The sequence below is a fragment of the Hemitrygon akajei genome, unplaced genomic scaffold, assembly GCF_048418815.1.
Source record: "Hemitrygon akajei unplaced genomic scaffold, sHemAka1.3 Scf000045, whole genome shotgun sequence".
Taxonomy (NCBI): Eukaryota; Metazoa; Chordata; class Chondrichthyes; order Myliobatiformes; family Dasyatidae; genus Hemitrygon; species Hemitrygon akajei.
In genome coordinates, this window is record NW_027331931.1 from 4257910 (window position 1) to 4279286 (window position 21377).

The following is a 21377-nucleotide window of genomic DNA, read 5'->3' on the forward strand; positions in this document are numbered from 1 at the left end:
CACATATCTGTAAAAGCTCTTACAGTCAGTTTTTATGTTCCCTGCCAGCTTTCTCTCATAATCATTTTTCCCTTTCCTAATTCAGCCCATTGTCCTCCTCTGCTGGTCTCTGAATTTCTCCCAGTCCTCAGGTGTGCCGCTTTTTTTTGCTAATTTATATGTTTCTTCTTTGGACTTGATACTATCCCTAATTTCCCTTGTCAGCCACGGGTGCACTACCTTCCCTGGTTTATTCTTTTGCCAAACTGGGATGAACAATTGTTGTAGTTCATCTATGCGATCTTTAAATGCTTGCCATTGCATATCCACCGTAAACCCTTTAAGTATCATTTGCCAGTCTATCTTAGCTAATTCACGTCTCATACTTTTAAAGTTACCCTTCTTTAAGTTCAGAACCTTTGTTTCTGAATTAACTATGTCACTCTCCATCTTAATGAAGAATTCCACCATATTATGGTCACTCTTGCCCAAGGGGCCTCGCATGACAAGATTGCTAACTAACCCTTCCTCTTTGCTCAATACCCAATGTGGAATGGCCTGCTCTCTAGTTGGTTCCTCAACATTCATATGCAATGGCAAGCATTTAAAGATTGCATGGATGAACTACAACAAGTGTTCATCCCAGTTTGGCAAAAGAATAAACCAGGGAAGGTAGTGCACCCATGGCTGACAGGGGAAACTAGGGATAGTATCAAGTCCAAAGAAGAAACATACAAATTAGCCAGAAAAAATGGCACACCTGAGGACTGGGAGAAATTCAGAGTCCAGCAGAGGAGGACAATGGGATTAATTAGGAAAGGGAAAAAAGGTTATTAGAGAAAGCTGGCAGGGAACATAAAAACTGACTGTAAAAGATTTATAGATAACGAAAAGAAAAAGATTGGTTAAGACAAATGTAGGTCCCTTACAGTTAGAAACAGGTGAATTGGTCATAGGGAACAAGGACATGGCAGACCAATTCAATAACTACTTCAGTTCTGTCTTCACTGAGGAGGACATAAATAATCTTCTGGAAATAGTAAGGGAATGAGGGTGAGTGAGATGGAGGAACTGAGGGAAATGCATGCTAGTATGGAAGTGGTGTTGGGTAAATTGAAGGGATTAAAGGCAGATAAATCCCCAGGGCAAGATGGTCTGCATCCCAGAGTGCTTAAGAAATTAGCCCAAGAAATAGTGGATGTATTAGTGATAATTTTTCAAAACTCCTTAGATTCTGGATTAGATCCTGAGGATTGGAGGGTGGCTAATGTGACCTCACTTTTTTAAAAAATGAGGGAGAGAGAAACCGGGAAATTATAGACCGGTTAGCCTGACATCGGTGTTGGGGAAAATGCTAGAGTTGGTTGTGAAAATGTGATAGTAGCACATTTGGAAAGAGGTGAAATAATCGGACAACGTCAGCATGGATTTTTGAAAGGAAAATCATGTCTGGCAAATCTTACAGAATTTTTTGAGGATGTAACTAGTAGAATGGATAGGGGAGAACAAGTGGATGTGGTCTATTTGGATTTTCAAAAGTCTTTTGACAAGGTCCCACACAGGAGATTAGTGTGGAAACTTAAAGCACACAGTATTGGGGGTATGTTATTGATGTGGATAGAGAATTGGTTGGTAAACAGGAAGCAAAGACTGGGAGTAAATGGGACCTTTTCAGATTGGCAGGCAGTCACTAGTGGGGTACTGCAAGGCTCAGTGCTGGGGCCCCAGTTGTTTACAATATATATTAATGATTTAGACGAGGGAATTAAATGCAGCATCTCCAAGTTTGTGGATGACACGAAGCTGGGCGGCAGTGTTAGCTTTGAGGATGCTAAGAGGATGCAGGGTGACTTGGATAGTTTAGGTGAGTAGGTAAGTTCATGGCAGATGCAATTTAATGTGGATAAATGTGAGGTTATTCACTTTGGTTGCAAGAACAGGAAAACAGATTATTATCTGAATGGCCGATTAGGAAAAGGGGAGGCGCAATGAGACCTGGGACTCATTGTACACCAGTCGTTGAAAGTGGGCATGCAGGTACAGCAGGCAGCGAAAAAGGCAAATGGTATGTTGGCATTCGTAGCAAGAGGATTTGAGTACAGGAGCAGGGAGGTTCTACTGCTGTTGTACAAGGCCCTGGTGAGACCACAGCCGGAGTACTGTATGCAGTTTTGGTCCCCTAATCTGAGGAAAGACATTCTTGCCATAGAGGGAGTACAAAGAAGGTTCAACAGATTGATTCCTGGGATGGCAGGACTTTCATATGAAGAAAGACTGGTTTGACTAGGTTTACACTCACTGGAATTTAGAAGATTGAGGGGGGATGTTATTGAAATGTATAAAATTCTAAAGGGATTGGACAGGCTAGATGCAGGAAGATTGTTTCCGATGTTGGGGAAGTCCAGAACGAGGGGGTCACAGTTTAAGGATAAAGGGGAAGCCTTTTAGGACCAAGATGAGGAAAAACTTCTTCACACACAGAGTGGTGAATCTGTGGAATTCTCTGCTACAGGAAACAGTTGAGGCCAGTTCATTGGCTATATTTAAGAGGGAGTTAGATATGGCCCTTGTGGCTAAAGGGATCAGAGGTATGGAGAGAAAGCAGGTACAGGGTTCTGAGTTGGATGATCAGGCATGATCATACTGAATGGCGGTGCAGGCTTGAAGGGCCTAATGGCCTACTCCTGCACCTATTTTCTATGTTTCTATGTGTGGAAAATTAAAATCTCCCACAATCACAACATTGTGCTTACTGCAAATATTGGCTATCTCCTTACAAATTTCCTCCTCCAATTCTCGCTCCCAATTAGGTGGTTTATAATACACCCCTGTAGGTGTTACTATACCTTTCCCATTCCTCAATTCCACCCAAATAGGCTCCCGAAATGAGCCCTGTAATCTATCCTTTCAAAGCACCGCTGTAATATTTTCTCGGACAAGCATTGCAATACCTCCCCCTCTTGCCCTTCTGATTCTATCACACCAGAAGCAACAAAATCCAGGAATATTTAGTTGCCAATCACACCCCTCCTGCAACCATGTTTCACTAATAGATACAACATCATATTTCCAATTATCAGTCCATACTCTAAGCTCATCTACCTTTCTTACCTTGCTCCTAGCATTAAAATAGATGCATTCAAGAAACTTTCCACCCCTTTCTCTCTGTTTATCCCTAATGGTGCAAACAACTTTATTATCTCTTTTTTCCTTCTCCCCTACATCTTCGGTCTGAGTGCTCCAACATCAGGGAGGAAGTTCAAATCATCTCTGTGTTAAAAGTTTAACCATCACGGTGACTGAAGGCAGCTGCAGGTTCATGAGGGACTGTTGCTGTCAGATTCTGCAGTTCTTGCGGCTGCTCATCTGAGCATTGGAGGAGTCCGTTCTGCTGATGTTAGCCTTAAACTAGACTGGTGTTTAATATTGTGGATCTGTGAAAGATAAATCAGTTCTGTATCAAGTCCCGTGTCTCAGGTACTAACTGTCTCTACCACACTCACAATGTACACTAGAAAGGCCACTCAGCCCATCTGGTTCCTGCCCATGTTTCTGTTCCATATCAGTAATATGAAAATCTACCCCTGCCATTCCCCTCTCACTCTCCCTGAGATGACAGGTTGCAAATAGTCACCACTCCATGGGATAGGAGATTTCCCATGAATTTCATGGAAACATATAAATGCACAACACATTACAGATGCTTTGTCCCACATTGCCGTGCCGACCATGTATCTTACTCTAGAAGCTGCTTAGAATTACTCTACCACATAGCCACCTATTTTCCTAAGCTCCATGTACCTATCTGAGAGTCACTTAAAAGACCCTATTGTATCCGCCTCTACCACCGTCACTGGCGGTGCATTCCACACACACACCACTCTTTGCTTAAAAAAGTTAGCTCTGACATCTCCTCTGTGCCTACTTCCAAGCAGCTTAAACCTATTCCCCCTCGTGTTAGCTGTTTCAGCCCTGGGGAAAAAACCTCTGGCTATCCACATGACCAATGCCTCTCATCATCTTATACACCTGCATGAATTTCCTGCATGATTTTCTCCGGGCTGAATAAGACGATGAGCTCACTGTGGTTGTGACGTTCTCTCTCTCCGTGTGTCTGATGTCACAGCCCCGCCTCACTCAGGCACTTAAAGCGACACTCACAGTAAACGAACCTGCGGTCTCGCAACACAATGCACCTCTAAAGTCTGACAGCAGACTAGCGAGTGAATCTTCGATGGTGCAGAGTCAGAAACCGAAGATTTGCCAGCCTGAGTCAGGGGCTCCAGAGAGAGATGGGGTCCAGAGGAGGAGGACGAATAAGACCAGCAAGATGTGGTCAAAAGTGAAAGATTAGAAGCATTTGGAAACTGGTTGATCGAAAAAAAAGGTGGTTAATTTCTGCAAAACACAGGTGGAAATCAACAGATCAGGCAGAAATTTTGGAGAGGAATAAATAGAAAACGTTTAGGCAGAGCCCCTTCCACATGCCTAGACTGTGTACTCCGCTGCTTAGTTGCTCTCTGAATTGCAGAGTTCCTCCAGCGTTTTGTGTGTGTGCGTCTCTGTATTTCCAGCAACTGCAGAATCTCCTGTGTTTTATATCTGCATTTTACTTTGGCATTGGATACACGTTGATATTGAGTATATTGCTTATGGGAGCCGCTTTCTGCGTTAAAACAGCTGCAGATTTTTTCTATACCCAAAAGATAAAAAAAATGAGGTATGGACATTGAACCGGTGCTTGCAGAAATGTTTAATGGCACCGTGATTACCCATAAGGCCATGCGTTAAGAATTTCGCCGGCGCTGAAGCGCCGATGAAATGCGCAGGCGTCAGACTGAGGACGTCCCCGAGTATCACGCATGCGCGCAGTACACAGAAGGCCTTGAAAATGTCGGTTGCAGGTAAGAGCGTTTCTCCGTGTTTTTATCTTAAACACCGACTTCGGGATAATTCCTGTGAAATCCGGTCACCGTGACCAGCAAACCCAGGACAGTCCTGCCCTCTTCCCTCTCTCTCAGCCCCACGATCCGTATTCAGGACCCGGGGAGCTTCCGGTTGATGAGGGAATGGGAACCGATGGATCTCTCAGACAGAGCTGAGCTCCAGCTATCTAAATGCAAGGATTAGGAACTCGGAGAAAGGGAACAAAATCTTTTACATCAGCAGAAAATCGGCATTAGTACTCTTTTCCGTAGATGCTGCCTGGCCTGCTGAGCTCCTCCAGTATTTTGTGTGTGTTGCTTCCTCTACCTCCTCTTGCTCTGGACTTTTCTACCGGTGAGAACATGTTTTGTCCCATTCTCTCTGGGTATATAATGATATCAAACACCTTTGCCCTGGGAAACAAGTAGCTTTCACATCACAAATGTGCCAGACTCCAGTGAGACAGAGAACTGCCCTTCCCTTCATACTCATTGGGATTTCATTCAATGAGTTCACCACCGTCAGTCATTGGGGGAGGGTTCAGGGGGAATATTTATGTAGAATACAGAAACTGGTGATGCCTGCGTGCATTGTGGTGATGCAAAAGTTGCTGGAGAGTTTGCAAGTGGGAAGAAGTGGAGTGATATTTGGAAATCTGACTTTTTAAAGCGTAATTTAGCAATGAAACCACCTGTGGACAACGTGCAAAAGTTTTGGAGAAAATCCTTCATTACCCATTACAGGCCTGCTACGTAGGTTGTGTGAGAGTGCAGATAAACTGGATCGAACCCAGAGGAGATCAGAACGTGATTTGCTAGTGTGTCACTGTGCACATATTGTCACTGGGTAAAAAATGCACAGTACAAGATTTATCTGCACACTGGTTATTACAAATTAGAGGGGAGATTATTACAAATTAGAGGGGTATTGGAGGGAAGGAGGGGAGACCTCCAGTGTCCCTGATGCCCTCACCTACAAGATGTGCAGCTTGTAACCCTGCACTTCAATGAGCTGCAACTTGAAATGGGTGAATTCCAGATCATCCAGCAGTTGGAGGGGGTGATAGATATAACATGAAGAGAGGTGAGTTACACCCAAGGTGCCGGACACAGGAAACTGGGTGAGAGTCAGGAAGGGGAATGAGGTTAAATATCCATCGCAGAGTACTCTAGTGGCCATCCCCCACAACAACAGGTGGACCACTTTAGAAGCTGTTGGGGGGTGTTACCTGGCAGAGGAAAGTCAGATTCATTAGTTAGAGGAACAGAACAAGAGGGGAGGAATATCCTAGTGGTAAGGCTTGATAGTGGTAGTGAGCAGGGGAGGGTGTGATGTGGTTAAAATAAGTTGTAGGGGGAATGGGAGCCAGAATGCCAGAACAGATAGTGGAGATGGTGAATTGAATTGACTTTATTAGATAAATATTTCATAAACATGAGGAGTAGAAATATTCACCTTACATCATCTAAATGTGCAATGTGTAATTTATAGTAACTTATAATAGATAGTTTGCACATAGGACAGTCAATATAACATCGAAATGCAATTATATCAGCATGAATTAATCAGTCTGATGACCTGGTGGAAGATGATGTCCTGGAGCCTTTTGGTCCTTTTGCTGTGGTACCGTTTCCTGGATGGTAGCAGCAGGAACAGTTTGTGGTTGTGGTGAATTGGGCCTGTTTGTCCCTGATATTCTTTGGGCCCTTTTTACACACCTGTCCATGTAAATGTACTGAATCGTGGAAAGTAGACTGTGCAATGTATAATTTCCTTGTTTATATTTAGAGACATTTTTTGGTGTATAAAATGATGAGGGGTATTGAGCGTGTGAGTGGCCAGAGTAGTGTTTTTTTATTTTCCCAGGGTTGAAATGGTTAATGCCGCTTTTCCACACTTCCATAGACCCTTTGTCCATCTCCTGAGTAAATAGAGATGGAAAAATATTTAAGATGTCCCCCATCTGCTTTGTTTCCACACGTGGATTGCCATTCCGGTCTTCCAGAGGACCAACTTTGTGCCTTGCAATCCCTTTGCTCTTAATCTATCACTAGAATCCCTGAGGATTATCCTTCACCTTTTCTGTGACAGCAACCTCATGCCTTCTTTTACCCATCCTGATTTATTTCTTATGTGTTCTCTTGCATTTCTTATACTCCATAAGAAACTGACTGCCTATCCCTGTTATGCAATTCCATTTTGTGCTTTACCAGAGTCTCAATATCTCTTGCAATCCAAGTTTCCCTACAGTTTCTATCTTTACCTTTTATTCTGACATACCCGCTTACTACTTTCAAAATTTCGCTTTGAAGGCCTCCCATTTACCAAGCACACCTTTGACATAAAGCAGCCTGTCCCAATCCACAGTTGCCAGATCCTAGTATCTTAATTCCAGGTGTTGATCCATGCCCTGAACACATCCACCTTTCCAACGCTGCTCCTTGTATTGAAATATACAGGGCTCAGCATATTCACTGCACCATGCTCAACTTTTTCATTCCTGACTTTGTCTGAGGCCTGAACAACATCTGTCTCCACAACCTCTCCACTACCATTCAGGCTCCCATTCCCCCTGCAACTTTAGTTTAACCCTCTTTACCCCCACCTCCCACCATGCAGATCTATCACCCCTTTGGCTTTCCTCTCCCAGATCAATAAAAAGGAGGTGCATACCAGGTACAGGCAGATAGGAACAAATGGGGTACTTATGAAATACAGGAAATTCAAGTGAACACTTATGAAAGAAATAAAGGCATGAGGTTGCCCCAGCATACAAGGTGATGGAGAATCCTCAGGGATTCTGCAGACTTGTTAAGAGCAAAAAGATTGCAAGGGAAAAAAATAATTCTCTGGAAGATCAGAATGGTAATCCATATGAAGGGATAACATAGACTTAGGGAGATTTTTTTTGCATCCGTATTTACTCAAGAGATGAACACAGAGTCTATAGAAGTGAGGCAAAGCCACATCAACTTCATGGACCCTGTACAGATTACAGAGGTGGAGGGGTTTGCTGTCTTGAGGCAAATTAGTGTGGATCAATCCCCAGGGCCTGACAAGTTGTTCACTAGGACCCTGCGGAAGACAAGTGCAGAAATTATTGGGGCCTAAGCACAGATATTTAAATCATCCTTAGTGACAGGTGAGGTACTGGAGGATTGGAGGACAGATTATTCTGCTGTTCTAGAAAGGCTGTAAAAATAAACTAGGAAATTATATGTTGGTGAGCTTGACATCAGAACTGGGAAAGTTATTGGACTGTGTGTGCAGGAACCAAGTATATACTGTAAGTATTTGGATAGGTGTGGACTGATAAAGGATAGACAGCATGGCTCTCGCCAATCTTATAGAGTCTCTCGAGGAAGTTATCAGGAAAGTGGATGAAGGCAAGGCAGTGGATGTTGTCTACATGGACTTTAGCAAGGCATTTGACAAAGTCTCATATGGGAGCTTGGTCAAGAAGGTTCAGTCACTCAGCATTCAAGATGAGACAGTAAATCGGATGAGACACTGTCTTTGGGAGAAGCCAGAGTGTGGTAGCAGATGGTTGCCTCTCTGACTGGAAACCTGTGACTAGTGGTTGCCACAGGGATCAGTGCTGGATCTGTTGTTGTTTGTCATCTATATCAGTAATCTGGATGATAGTGTAGTTAACTGTATCAGCAAATTTGTGGATGAAAACAAGACTGGAGGTTTAGCGGACTGCAAGAGGACTATCATGGCTTGCAGTGTGATCTGGACCAGGTGGGAAAATGGTTTTAGAAATGGAAAATGGAATTTAATGCAGACCAATGTGAGTTGTTGCACTTTGGTATGACCTACCAAGGGAGGTCTTTCACAGTGACTGGTCGGGCATGGAGGAGTGTTGTAGAAGAAAGGGACCTGGGAATACAAGTCCTTAATTCACTGAAAGTGGTATCACAGGTAGATAGGGATGGGAAGAATGATTTCAGCCCATTGCCCTTCATGAACCAAAGTACTGATAACAATAGATGGATGTTATGTTGACTCCTAGAAGACATTGGTGAGGCCTAATTTGGAGTATTGTGTGCAGTTTTGGTCACCTACCTACAGGAAAGATGTAAAAGAAGTTCAGAGATTTCAGAGAAAATTCACAAGGATGTTGCCATGTCTGGAGGACTTGGGTTATAAGGAAAGATTCAACAAATCAGAACTTTATTCCTTGGAATGCAGAAGATTGAGTGGAGATTTGATTGTGATAGAGAAGCACAGATAGTGTTAATGCAAGCTGGCTTTTTCCATGAAGATTGGGGGGGGGGGGGACGACAACCAGAGGCCATGGGTTAAGGGTGAAAGGTGAAATGTTAAGGGGAACATGAGGGGACACTTCTTCACTCAGACGGTTATCCGGCTGTGGAATGAGCAGCCAGCACAAGTGGTGCATGCGTGCTCGATTTCAACATTTAAGAGGTTTGTGTTGGTACCTGGAGGTGTGGGAGTGGGCTGTTTAAATAGTTCAGCACAAACTAGATGGCCCAAAGGGCCTGTTTCTGTGTTGAAATGTTCTATGATTGTGACAAGAACCTGAAATAATACAAAAATTCACTCTAACCCCTTTTGACAGCTGTGCGAACCAACCAGTCATTTCAGAATTTTTTATATGGCGTTAAAACTGTGGCACTTTAAGTTAATAATACATAAAAGAAGATCCCAGCTGCACGTCAAAAAAGACTGTGTGAGAGTGTTTCAGTTACTGTGGGGCGAGGAACCCATGCAGCTCAGTGGGAACAAGGAATAATACCAATGGAGAGAGTCAAACTGAGCCAAGGCACTGATTGGAGACGGCAGAAATGCCCCATTCTTATAGAGACAGGAAGAGCATCAGGGAATTGATGGTCATTCCAGATACCAGCACTCTGCCCAGTCAGGAGATGATTTCTCTGTCCAACTTCCGTTGAACCTCACTGTAACAGTGTGATACCAGATCAAACCTTGGTAACTCAAGTAATCTCATCTGAAATGTTGTCCTACACCCATTGATGGATTTTGTAAATCTTTTTACAGGTTAAAAATGAGAAGGAATTCATCTCCAGGAAGCTCAAACATGGCACAGCAGTTTTGTTGTCTCTGTCTAGATATTTAAGAAGTGGAGCAAGGGAGCCAATTGACCACCCTTCCTGCTCAGACTGTGGGGAGGGATTCACTTGGTCATTTGACCAACTGGCACGCCTGTAATTTACACAGGAGAAAGGCCTTTCACCTGCTCAGACAGTGGGAATGGATTCTCTCGATTATCACAATTGAAGGTACGTCAGCAAGTTCACACTGGGCAAGGCCATTCACCTGTTCTGTGTGTGAGAAGGGGTTCAGTTGGTCATCCCACCTGTTGACACACCAATTAGTTCACACCACACCGGGCAGAGGCTGGTCATCTGCTGAATTTCTGGGAAAGGATTCACTCTGTCATCTGACCTAATGACTCACCAGCAAGTTCACACTGGGGAGAAACCGTTCACCTGCTCAGAATGTGGGAAAGGATTCACTCAGTTAGCTCACCAACAGAGACACCAGCAAGTTCACACTGGGGAGAAGCCGTTCACCTGCTCAGAATGTGGGAAGAGATTCACTTGGTCATCCGGTTTACGGAGTCATCACCGAGTTCACACTGGGGAGAGGCCATTCACCTGCTCAGAATGTGGGAAGGGATTCACTCGGTCATCTCATTTACAGAGTCACCAGCGAGTTCACACTGGGGAGAAGCCGTTCACCTGCCCAGTCTGTGGGAAGGGATTCACTCACATACCCCACCTACAGAATCACCTGCGAGTTCACACTGGGGAGAGGCCATTCACCTGCTCAGTCTGTGGGAAGAGCTTCACTCATTTATCCACCCTACGGAATCACCAGCGAGTTCACACTGGGGAGAAGCCATTCATCTGCTCAGTCTGTGGGAAGAGCTTCACTCATATATCCACCCTACGGAATCACCAGCGAGGTCACACTGGGGAGAAGCCGTTCACCTGCTCAGTCTGTGGGAAGGGATTCACTCAGTCATCCCACCTACAGAGTCACCAGCGAGTTCACACTGGGGAGAGGCCGTTCAACTGCTCAGTCTGTGGGAAGGGATTCACTGAGTTAGCTAAGCTACAGAGTCATCAGCGAGTTCACACTGGGGAGAGGCCATTCACCTGCTCAGTCTGTGGGAAGGGATTCACTCAGTCATCTACCCTACTGGTACATCAGCGAGTTCACACTGGGGAGAAGCCGTTCACCTGCTCAGTCTGTGGGAAGGGATTCACTGAGTTAGCTAAGCTACAGAGTCATCAGCGAGTTCACACTGGGGAGAGGCCATTCACCTGCTCAGTCTGTGGGAAGGGATTCACTCAGTCATCTACCCTACTGGTACATCAGCGAGTTCACACTGGGGAGAAGCCGTTCACCTGCTCAGTCTGTGGGAAGGGATTCACTCGGTTAGCTAACCAACAGAGACACCAGCGAGTTCACACTGGGGAGAGGCCATTCACCTGCTCAGAATGTGGGAAGGGATTCACTCAGTCATCCCACCTACAGAAACATCAGCGAGTTCACACTGGGGAGAAGCCGTTCACCTGCTGAGAATGTGGGAAAGGATTCACTCAGTCATCCCACCTACTGGCACACCTGTCAGCTCACAATGGGGAGTGGCCATTGTTATGAATCCCTAGGTTTTGTTTGCTGTAGACTGTCATTTTAAGAGAGAGAGATTAAGAAGGCAAATCCACAGACTCAGAGTCAGACGGAGACGAAGGAGGAAAAATGGAAGAATCGAAACCGGGGAACTAGTGGCCAAGGGTCACTGTTTGGAACTTTCCTTTGCCCACAAGGGTGGGCTAATTATCGATTCACCGTACATTGAATGTGTGGTTGTCACCTCATTTGATCCATAGGAGTGGATCTGATTTGGGGTATCCTGCGGAGACCACATGTGTCAACCCTTGCCTGGCTGTGGTGTGGTAATTCATTTGAAGACGATACCCCTTATGACAAGTCACTTCGGGTGATTATTAGTATGTGGATTTGGAAGGATGACAGATAAAATCTACAGCGACTGTTGGGCTCGTTTTACCACCATGGAACCTGTGGAATACGACATAATTGCCTTCTCTCAACATTTACCCTGGATTACAATTATCTCTCTCTCATCACCTATTCTGTGGTTGAACTGAACTTTCATACTTTACCATCTCAAGACTCCAAGCCTTGTTACCCCTGAGCTCAATAGTTTGAGAGTTATATTTATACACATAACACTCACGAGGAAATCTGCAGATGCTGGAAATTCAAACAACACACACAAAATGCTGGTGAAACTCAGCAGGCCAGGCAGCATCTATAAGGAGAAGAACTGTCGACATTTCAGGCTGAGACCCTTCGTCAGGACTAACTGAACGGAAAGATACTAAGAGATTTGAAAGTAGTGGGGGGAGGGTGAAATGCGAAATGATAGGAGAAGACCGGAGGGGGTGGGATGAAGCTAAGAGCTGGGAATGTGATTGGCAAAAGTGATACAGAGCTGGAGATAGGAAAGGATCATTGGACAGGAGGCCTCGGGAGAAAGAAAGGTGGGGGGGAAGCACCAGAGAGACATGGAAAACAGGCAAACAATTAAATATGTCAGTGATGGGGTAAGAAGTGGAAGAGGGGCATTAACGGAAGTTAGCGAAGTCAATATTCATCCCATCAGGTTGGAGGCTACCCAGCCGGTATATAAGGTGTTGTTCCTCCAACCTGAGTTTGGATTAATTTTGACAGTAGAGGAGGCCATGGATAGACATATCAGAATGGGAATGGGACGTGGAATTAAAATGTGTGGCCATTGGGAGTAGTCTGTTGCTGCTGGTTCGTTTCTAAAGTGTTACGGTTTGTAACAAAATGGGGCCTGCTTCTGGGATATGAACAAATTTAAGGATTGATTTAATATCGATTTCATTGGGGAAATCCCTTTTGATTTATTTGTGTGTGGAAAATCAGCAGCAATAGATGTTGATAGATATCTGGAAGTGTGAACCTCTCAGGCATTAGAGGACACTAGAAGGATTGAGTTGTTGAGTATTGCTAAAACGTCAATACTTGCTAAGGTGAAATTGACAATGAGGAGGGCACAGATGCAGAGGATAATAGCTGAACATTATATATCTGAGGGTGTATTTAAAGTGGAGGAGTTGGAGGTGTTTCCTGAAAGTAAACCTAGTGAGCTTGAGCTCCAGTACAAGTTAGAAAAATTAAAGATGGAGGCTCCGGAAAGGCAGAGGCAGTTTCAGGCTGGAGAGGCAGAAAAGCAGAAAGAAAATTCTCTTATAAACTGTAATTAAGAGGGAGGCTTAGCAAGCCTATTCTGCTTTGACAGTTGCTGAAGCAGCTTATTATTTATTTATTTATGCTGCCCCAATCATCGCCACTGGGCTATAAATGTGCAGGAGCAGTGTGTGGTTCAGTGCTTTGTTCAAGGACACACACGCTGCCTCGGCTGAGGCTCGAACTTATGACTTTCAGATCGCTAGTTCAACACCTTAACCACATGGTCACGCACCACACATTATGACATAGTGAAACAGGCTGTGCTCAAAGCTTACGAGTTGGTCCCAGAAGCAGACAGGCAAAAGTTTAGAAATTTGAAGAAATCTGTGAACCAGACATACGGAATTTGCTTATGAGAAATTTGTGTGTATTGACCGCTGGTGCACATCTGAACATGTAAATGATGATTTTAACAGCTTGAGAGAGTTGGTTTTAATTGAAGAATTCAGAAGGTGAGTCCCTGATGGCATAAAGACGTATTTAGATGGAAATAATGCTGCCACTATGCAGGAATCTGCTGGATTAGCAGATCAGTTTGCTTTAACTCATAAAGTTATGTTTACCCTGAATAAGAGTTTCCAAAAGGCACTTGTCAAGTTGTGGGTAAACCTAATGAGCTCACCCCAGTGGCCTGTACCTGCATTCGGTGAACCCTTTTCCAAAGTTATAGTGGATTGTGTTGGCTCATTGCCAAAGACTAAAGCTGGCCATCAGTATCTGCTAACTATTATGTGTACTGCATCCAGATTCCCAGAGGCAATACCTCTCAGAAATATTAAAGCTAAAACTGTGGCGAAGGCTCTTACCAAGATTTTCACTTTATTCGATTTGCCTAAAGAAATCCAGTCTGATCAAGGATGTAATTTTATATATGGATTATTCCAGCAGGTAATTTCTGAACTGGGAGCAAAACAAATTGCATCATCTGTGTACCATACAGAATCACAAGGGGCTTTAGAAAGATTTCATTCTACCCTCAAAACAATGATTAAGACATATTGTGTTGAAAATGGAATAGACTGGGATGAAGGAAGACATTTGCTTTTGTCCACAGAAAGATAGTCAGTACAGGATCACTGGGCTTTACTCCATTTGAACTTGTATTTGGTCGCAGAGTGACCTTTGACCTTGTTAAAAGGAACGGTGGATTGATGGGAATGTACATGTTAACTCGTTAGACTATGTTTTGAAGTTCAAAAATAAACTACACCTAGCCTGTAGTCTAGCAAGAAAAAACTTAAAGATTTCTCAAAACAAAATGAAGTGTTGGTTTGATAACAGGGCTCGCGAAAGAAAATACCAGGTGTGAGATAAGGTGCTTGCCTTATGCTGACGAATCTACTTCAGGCGAAATTCAATAGACCGTATGAAATAGTCTCCCAAATTAATGATGTGAATTATGTTATTAAAACACCCAACTGACTTGAACTAACACAGGTGGTACACATAAATATGATAAAGCCTTTTTTGACAAGCAGGTACCATCTGTGTGTTGTCAAAACATATGAATCTGGCAACCCTGAGAATGAAACAATTGACTTGTCTGAGACTTTTCACAAGCCAAACATGGTCCCAATTAGGCTAATGAACTCGGTTGTTCCAGAAAACATTGCTAACAAGTTGTCTCATCTGCAGCCAAAGCAACAACAACAGCTGAAGGAATTAATTCTGAAGTTTAAAGATTTATTTCCCGATGTCCCCAAGCAAACCACGGTCACGGTACATGATGTAGATATTGGTCAAGCCAAACTGATTAAACAACACCCATATCGCATGAACGTAGAAAAGTGTAAATTGGCTGACCAGGGAATTGAGTATATGCTGGAGAATGGTATTATTAGGCCTTCAAAATGAGATTGGAGTCACCCTGCATTATTGTGCCCAAACCCGATGGTAGTGTTAGATTTTGCACTGATTATAGAAAGGTAAATGAGTAACAAAAACAGATGGCTATTATTGGAGTATAAAAGTATAAATTTACCAAAACTATGAAGTCAGTTCTGAGCTTGCTCCTATTTGCCATGCATGTACTCAATTTAGTAGAATGAAATCTTAGGAATGTAGAGGTGTAGCTAAAGAGCTAAAGAAATGCAGATTAGAACATTGCTCAGTTCTGAGTTTATTATTTGCTATGCATGTACCCAATTTCGTAGGAGACTGCAGTCTTAAGATGACAATGGTGTGTTAAAGAAAGGTTGCTAAGAAATGTAGATTAAAACATGATTAAGCCAATTGATAGGAACAAAAGGGACATAATATACGTTCAGTATGCAACTGGAGATTTGCTATAAAAGCTGCTGTGTCCGAGAATCGGTGGGCAATCAGCGACTAGCTCAATGACTGTCTCAGCTTTGATTTGCAAATTAAAGTTTAACCCTTCTTGAAGAATCTTCTGCGTCTCTTGGTCATTTGTAAAGCACGAAAAACCACGACATAATTGGCGTCACGAACAGGATCGGATAGAGACCCGCGGAAGGGAAACGGCAGATTGGGAACGCTTCCCGGTCCGCTAGGGACCCCCACAAGGCTAACAGAATTAAGGGTGCACCCAAACAAAAGGAAAGCGCTTTTTGCGACAATTTGGACTAAGAATTCTGTTGGCTTTGAGGAGGTCTTGGAGTCTCGGAAGTGTGGAACCGCTGCCAAAGGGTCTCTTCGGTCCAAAGAATCTGGCAGAATTGGGGGTTAACGGAGGAGGCTCAGAGGATTGCTCAAGAACACTGCAGTGAGGGTAAGTACAAATAAGTTAATACGTTAATAGAAAGTCCTCGTGGTTACCGCCTTAAGAGATAAGGGTCTGCTCGGGCGAGGTGTTAGAATAGAAAGTCCTCGTGGTTACCGCCTTAAGAGATAAGGGTCTGCTCGGGCGAGGTGTTAGAATAGAAAGTCCTCGTGTTTACCGCCTTAAGAGATAAGGGTCTGCTCGGGCGAGGTGTTAGAATAGAAAGTCCTCGTGGTTACCGCCTTAAGAGATAAGGGTCTGCTCGGGCGAGGTGTTAGAATAGAAAGTCCTCGTGGTTACCGCCTTAAGAGATAAGGGTCTGCTCGGGCGAGGTGTTAGAATAGAAAGTCCTCGTGGTTACCGCCTTAAGAGATAAGGGTCTGCTCGGGCGAGGTGTTAGAATAGAAAGTCCTCGTGGTTACCGCCTTAAGAGATAAGGGTCTGCTCGGGCGAGGTGTTAGAATAGAAAGTCCTCGTGGTTACCGCCTTAAGAGATAAGGGTCTGCTCGGGCGAGGTGTTAGAATAGAAAGTCCTCGTGTTTACCGCCTTAAGAGATAAGGGTCTGCTCGGGCGAGGTGTTAGAATAGAATTAGAGTAAATAATATTATCCAGTAAACAAACTGTGAATCTCTGAAATACATTAACATAGAGAACAACATGACAGGTAAAGGAACAGCATTAGAGATTCTGAGCAAAAAATTCCCATTTTTTCAAAATGAGATCACAAAAACTTTAGAAAAATGGGAAAAAAGAACCAAAAACCTGATCACAAAGTGGCCAATAGAAGGAACATTTGATGTAAGTTTGTGCGAAGAAATGGAGGGACTAGTTAAGAATTACAAATCAAAAGATAAATCTAAGAAAAGAGGGCAAAAAAGAGAACGAGAGATGGAAGTGCTAAAACTCTTCAGAACGGAGGGGGAAAGGCTGAGGAGGACAGGTAGAATATTGATTACAAACGAGGAAAACACTAAGGTGCTGGAGAAACAGCCTGTTAGAGAGAGAGAAGGGTACGGTGAGAAGCTGGCTTCGGCTCCGTACCCGGATGCGAAAGAAACAGAAAAACCCCCTCCCTATAATGAGGAAGGAACCCCTAAGCAGTGCCCCCTGCTGACGGGAACAGTAAACATGCAGGGAGAAGGGCAGGTGGGAAGGAGGAGGAAGAATGATGCCGTTGTTAGTTAAAGGATCAGGACAAGTGCAGTATATCCCTTGGGGCAGGACCTAGAAGGGCTGAAAAACACTCTGCCCAATTTACATGAAGGAGCAGGGAAATGGATTAGAGCCTTTGAAGAAGAAACAGCGGGACGATTATTGGCTATGGGAGATTTGAAGGCACTGTTGATAAGGTTGATGGGAACCTCCAAATTTAACGAACTAATGGAAATGGCTGGCATAGTAAGCTCGAACGATCCGAGAACTGATGGAGACGGGTTTGACAGAGTGAGGCAGAGGGTATGGCAGGCCCTCAGAAAGCTTTATCCGCCCAAGGTGGACCCCAAAGCCTTAAAAGGGGATCCACTGGGAGACACTGAAAACCCAGCAGCCTACGTAGAAAACCAGTTGAAAAGGTGGAGACTGGAGACTGAGCAAGAGGTGGAGAATAGCTTATTTATGACCTCACTGTTCCGACATTGCATTTTGGATGCAATGCCACCACAAGTAAAATCCAAACTGGAGGAGATGGTTGGGCTAACGTCAAAGATCCCACAAGAATTTAGAGACCACGTAGTCCATGCGGTTGAGAAATACCGGAAAGACAAACAAAGGTTGGCTGAGCAGCAGGAAGAGGTGCAAAGAAGGTTAATACAAATGCAGCTCGAAGAACTCAAAAAGAAGGAAAAAGAGAAAAACAAAAAGATGCTGCCAACAACCGCCGGTTCGAGTACAGCCATCGAGCTGGACAAAACACCGCTATATGGAGGGACCGATCATACTGTAAGACAAGGGCTGGAAAACCCCATGCCAATAATTAACTTTGAGGGAGCATCCCCACAAATGTTCTATCAGGAACAAACTAAATTCAAACAGCCCAGACAGGACTGGAAGTCCCAAGGAGGGGGACAGAGGAGCTATGGGCAAAGGGAAGGCAGATGAGGAACCCATTGTTCAGGTTATTTTAGAAGGGCAACTGACACCAATGATGATAGATACTGGAGCCACATACACTTGTGTACAGCCACAGTATTCCCTTCACCTTCCCATGTCAGGAAAGTTTATTAAGACGGTAGAGTTCTCGGGGAAAACACAGTTAACACAGTGCACGGCTCCAGTGCGGTTGAGAATGGGAAATAAAGAAATTGTTTTGCCGGTGCTAGTATTTAAAGGAACTCCGATTAATTTGTTAGGCAGAGATGCCTTGTTGAAACTAGAATTAAAATTAGAATGCACCAGAAATGGGCTGAGTGTGAAAAGAGCAGGGGCTCAGTTGATAATGCGAGAAGACAAGAAGGCTAATGTCTTTTGGATAGGAGACATCGCAGACCAGATTCAGGAAACCTGGGAAAAATGGAAAAAGTGCGTGCAGGCTATATTACCCAGGGCTGTAATGCCCAGATCTGAGCTACATTGTACAGTGATTTTTGACGAGACTCAGAACAGGGAGTTTAGAGGAGAGATGGCACCTGGAGGCATGTACCCAGCAGAACCTGGAAGGGGAGGCTGTGATAATTGGAAAGCAAGGGGCAGCTTTACAAGTTAAGTGGAACACCTTTTTAGAAAAATGATACAGGATACCGGAGGCGGCGCCCCACGTAACGTTGTTGGTAAATAAGGGATATCAGTTTAAAGTTTAGTTAAGAGTGCTGAAACCATAACAGTGTGGAGGAAAATCACGCCAGAGGTGTGGATATCAGAAGACAATAATTATATTAAAATAATGGTAAGTGTAGATATGGTAGGGACAGTGAGAGAGGTCGAAATAACTCCCCAATCACACATGCCCGTGCTGGGAAAGGAAAGCGGTCAGCAGAAAGATAAGAGGTTAGATGAGTTGCCGTCTATTCTGTGGTCACAGCATGACACGGACGTAGGGAAAATAAAAACAGCTAGTCCGGTGGAAATAAGGCTAAAAAGGGGAGCAATTCCACCCAGGAGACCACAATACCCACTAAGACCAGAAGCAGAAGAGGGAATAGCGTCGACAGTGCAGGGGTTGCTTGAAATAGGAGTGCTTAAAAGAACAAACAGTCCATGCAATACCCCGTTGTTGCCGGTCTTAAAAACAGATAAATCTAAGTGGAGATTGGTGCATGATTTGCGAGCGGTAAACGATGTGGTAGAGGACTGGCCAGCGGTAGTCCCCAACCCACACACGCTTTTGACTAATGTTCCACCAGAAGCAAGTTACTTTTCAGTGATCGATTTGTGTTCGGCTTTCTTCAGCATTCCTCTGGCCGAGCAATGTCAGTATTTGTTTGCATTTACCTACAGAGGTGCTCAGTATACCTATACCAGAATGCCGCAAGGATTTAAACATTCACCACACATTTTTAATCAGGTATTGAAGGCAGACCTAGAGGGCATGCCATTGGAAAGTACATTGTTACAGTATGTGGATGACCTGTTGATTTGCTCCCACAGCGAGGAACAGTGTAAGCAGGACACTGTATTGGATAGGAGAATATGCTGAGATTGTGGCACCTTTAAGAAAGATAATGAAAGAAGCAGGACATACAAATTTGAAGAACGGCTTACAGTGGAATGGAGAGGCGGAGATAGCTTTCAATACTATTAAGCAGGAATTGCAGTCAGCACCAGCATTAGCTTTGCCTGACTACAAGAAGGTTTTTTATTTGTATGTATCCAATCGACAGGAGAGTTATGTTACAGCGGTTCTAACACAAGAGACAGGCACAGGAAAAGCAAAGCAGCCGATAGCATACTACAGTATGAGACTAGATGAGGTGGCTCAGGGGTACCCACCCTGTTATCAGGGATTGGCGGCGCTGTACTATGCATATGAAAAAGCATCATCGGTAACCCTGGGCTATCCTGTAACTCTGTACACACACCACAAAGTAGCAGAATTGCTGGAAAAAGGGAAATTTGTGCTGACGCCAGCCAGGATAGCAGCGTATCAGATGCTATTGACATTTCCTGACATAACTATACAGAGATGCACTACCAGTAATATAGCCGATTTTGTCCCTTTGGACTATGAAGGAGAACCCCATGATTGTGTAGGGAAGACGATGGCATTTGCCAAATTGAGAGCAGATTTACGGTCAGAACCACTAGAGGAGATAGATAAAAAGGTTCTGTTCGTAGATGGCTCTTGTTATAGGGATTATGATGGAAATCACGCAGGATTCTCAGTGGTGCAGCAGGATCAGTCGAGCTATAAGATTATTAGGATGGAGTCCTGTCCCCAACCGTGTTCCGCCCAACTAGCAGAACTCAAAGCCCTGACAGCTGCGTGTGAAATGATGGAAGGTGAGAAAGTAGACATCTATACTGATTCAGCATATGCTCACGGAGTATGCCATTTGTTCGGGGCAGTGTGGAAGCAGAGAGGTTTTTAAAAAAGTAGCGGAGATCCCATACAACATTGTCAGCAAATTCTAGACTTGATAAAAGCCATAATGAAACCTAAAGCATTGGCTATAGTAAAATGCCAGGCACGTAAAAAAGGAAACGATGTAATAGCAAAGGGAAATCAAGCTACAGATGAGGCAGCTAGAAAAGCGTCTGGATGTACGTCAGCCGTCATTGCCCCCCAGGTAAGCCTAACTCCAGAACCTGACGTAGAGGACCTAATTGAAATACAAGGTAAGGCAACTTTGGCAGAACAGACAATGTGGAGAAAAAGGGGGGCCAAGCAGAACCCGGAAGGCTTGTGGAGCACAGAAGACGGTTTGTTGGTAGCGCCCACCCCTCTACTGACGATTCTGATTTCAGAAGCACATGGGATTGACCATTGTGCAAAGGGGGAAGTGATAAGGAAAATAAAGAAGGATGGTTTTTGGTCACCTTATTTACAGGCTTCAGTGGACTTTGTCTTATCACGGTGCGAGGTATGTGCACAAAATAATGTTCGGAAGGGAATTACAACCCCAATAGGCCACATTCCCGTACCTGAAGGACCATTTAAACATTTAATGATCGATTACGTAGACATGATAAAGACAGTGGTGAAATTCCTGACAAATGAAGTAATCCCCAGGTTTAGAATACCTACAGAAGTTAGCTCAGACAATGGTTCAGCTTTTATCCAGAAAGTGGTCAAACTGGTACTACAGGCGCTGAGGATAAAGCAAAGGTTTGGATGTGTATACCACCCTCAGTCGCAGGGCATGGTAGAGAGAATTAATGGAACCCTGAAAGCCAAATTAAACAAAATTTGTGCAGATACTAAACTTAATTGGGTCGATGCTTTACCGTTAGCATTGATGAGTTACCGCATGCAAACCAATCGAATAACATGCCTGACACCGCACGAGATGCTCACTG

The 21377-nt window shown here is 44.1% G+C and overlaps 2 protein-coding genes across 3 annotated transcripts in view; both read left to right on the forward strand.

Annotated features, from left to right (window-relative positions):
* Positions 1-11698, forward strand: part of LOC140720587 (uncharacterized) — a 154040-nt gene extending 142342 nt beyond the window's left edge. The window contains 1 exon segment of the mRNA XM_073035420.1: positions 10318-11698. Coding sequence (XP_072891521.1) covers positions 10318-11562 — 1245 coding nt within the window. The 3' untranslated portion in view covers positions 11563-11698.
* Positions 1-21377, forward strand: part of LOC140720623 (uncharacterized) — a 74224-nt gene that overhangs the window by 12727 nt on the left and 40120 nt on the right. The window lies entirely within an intron of this gene.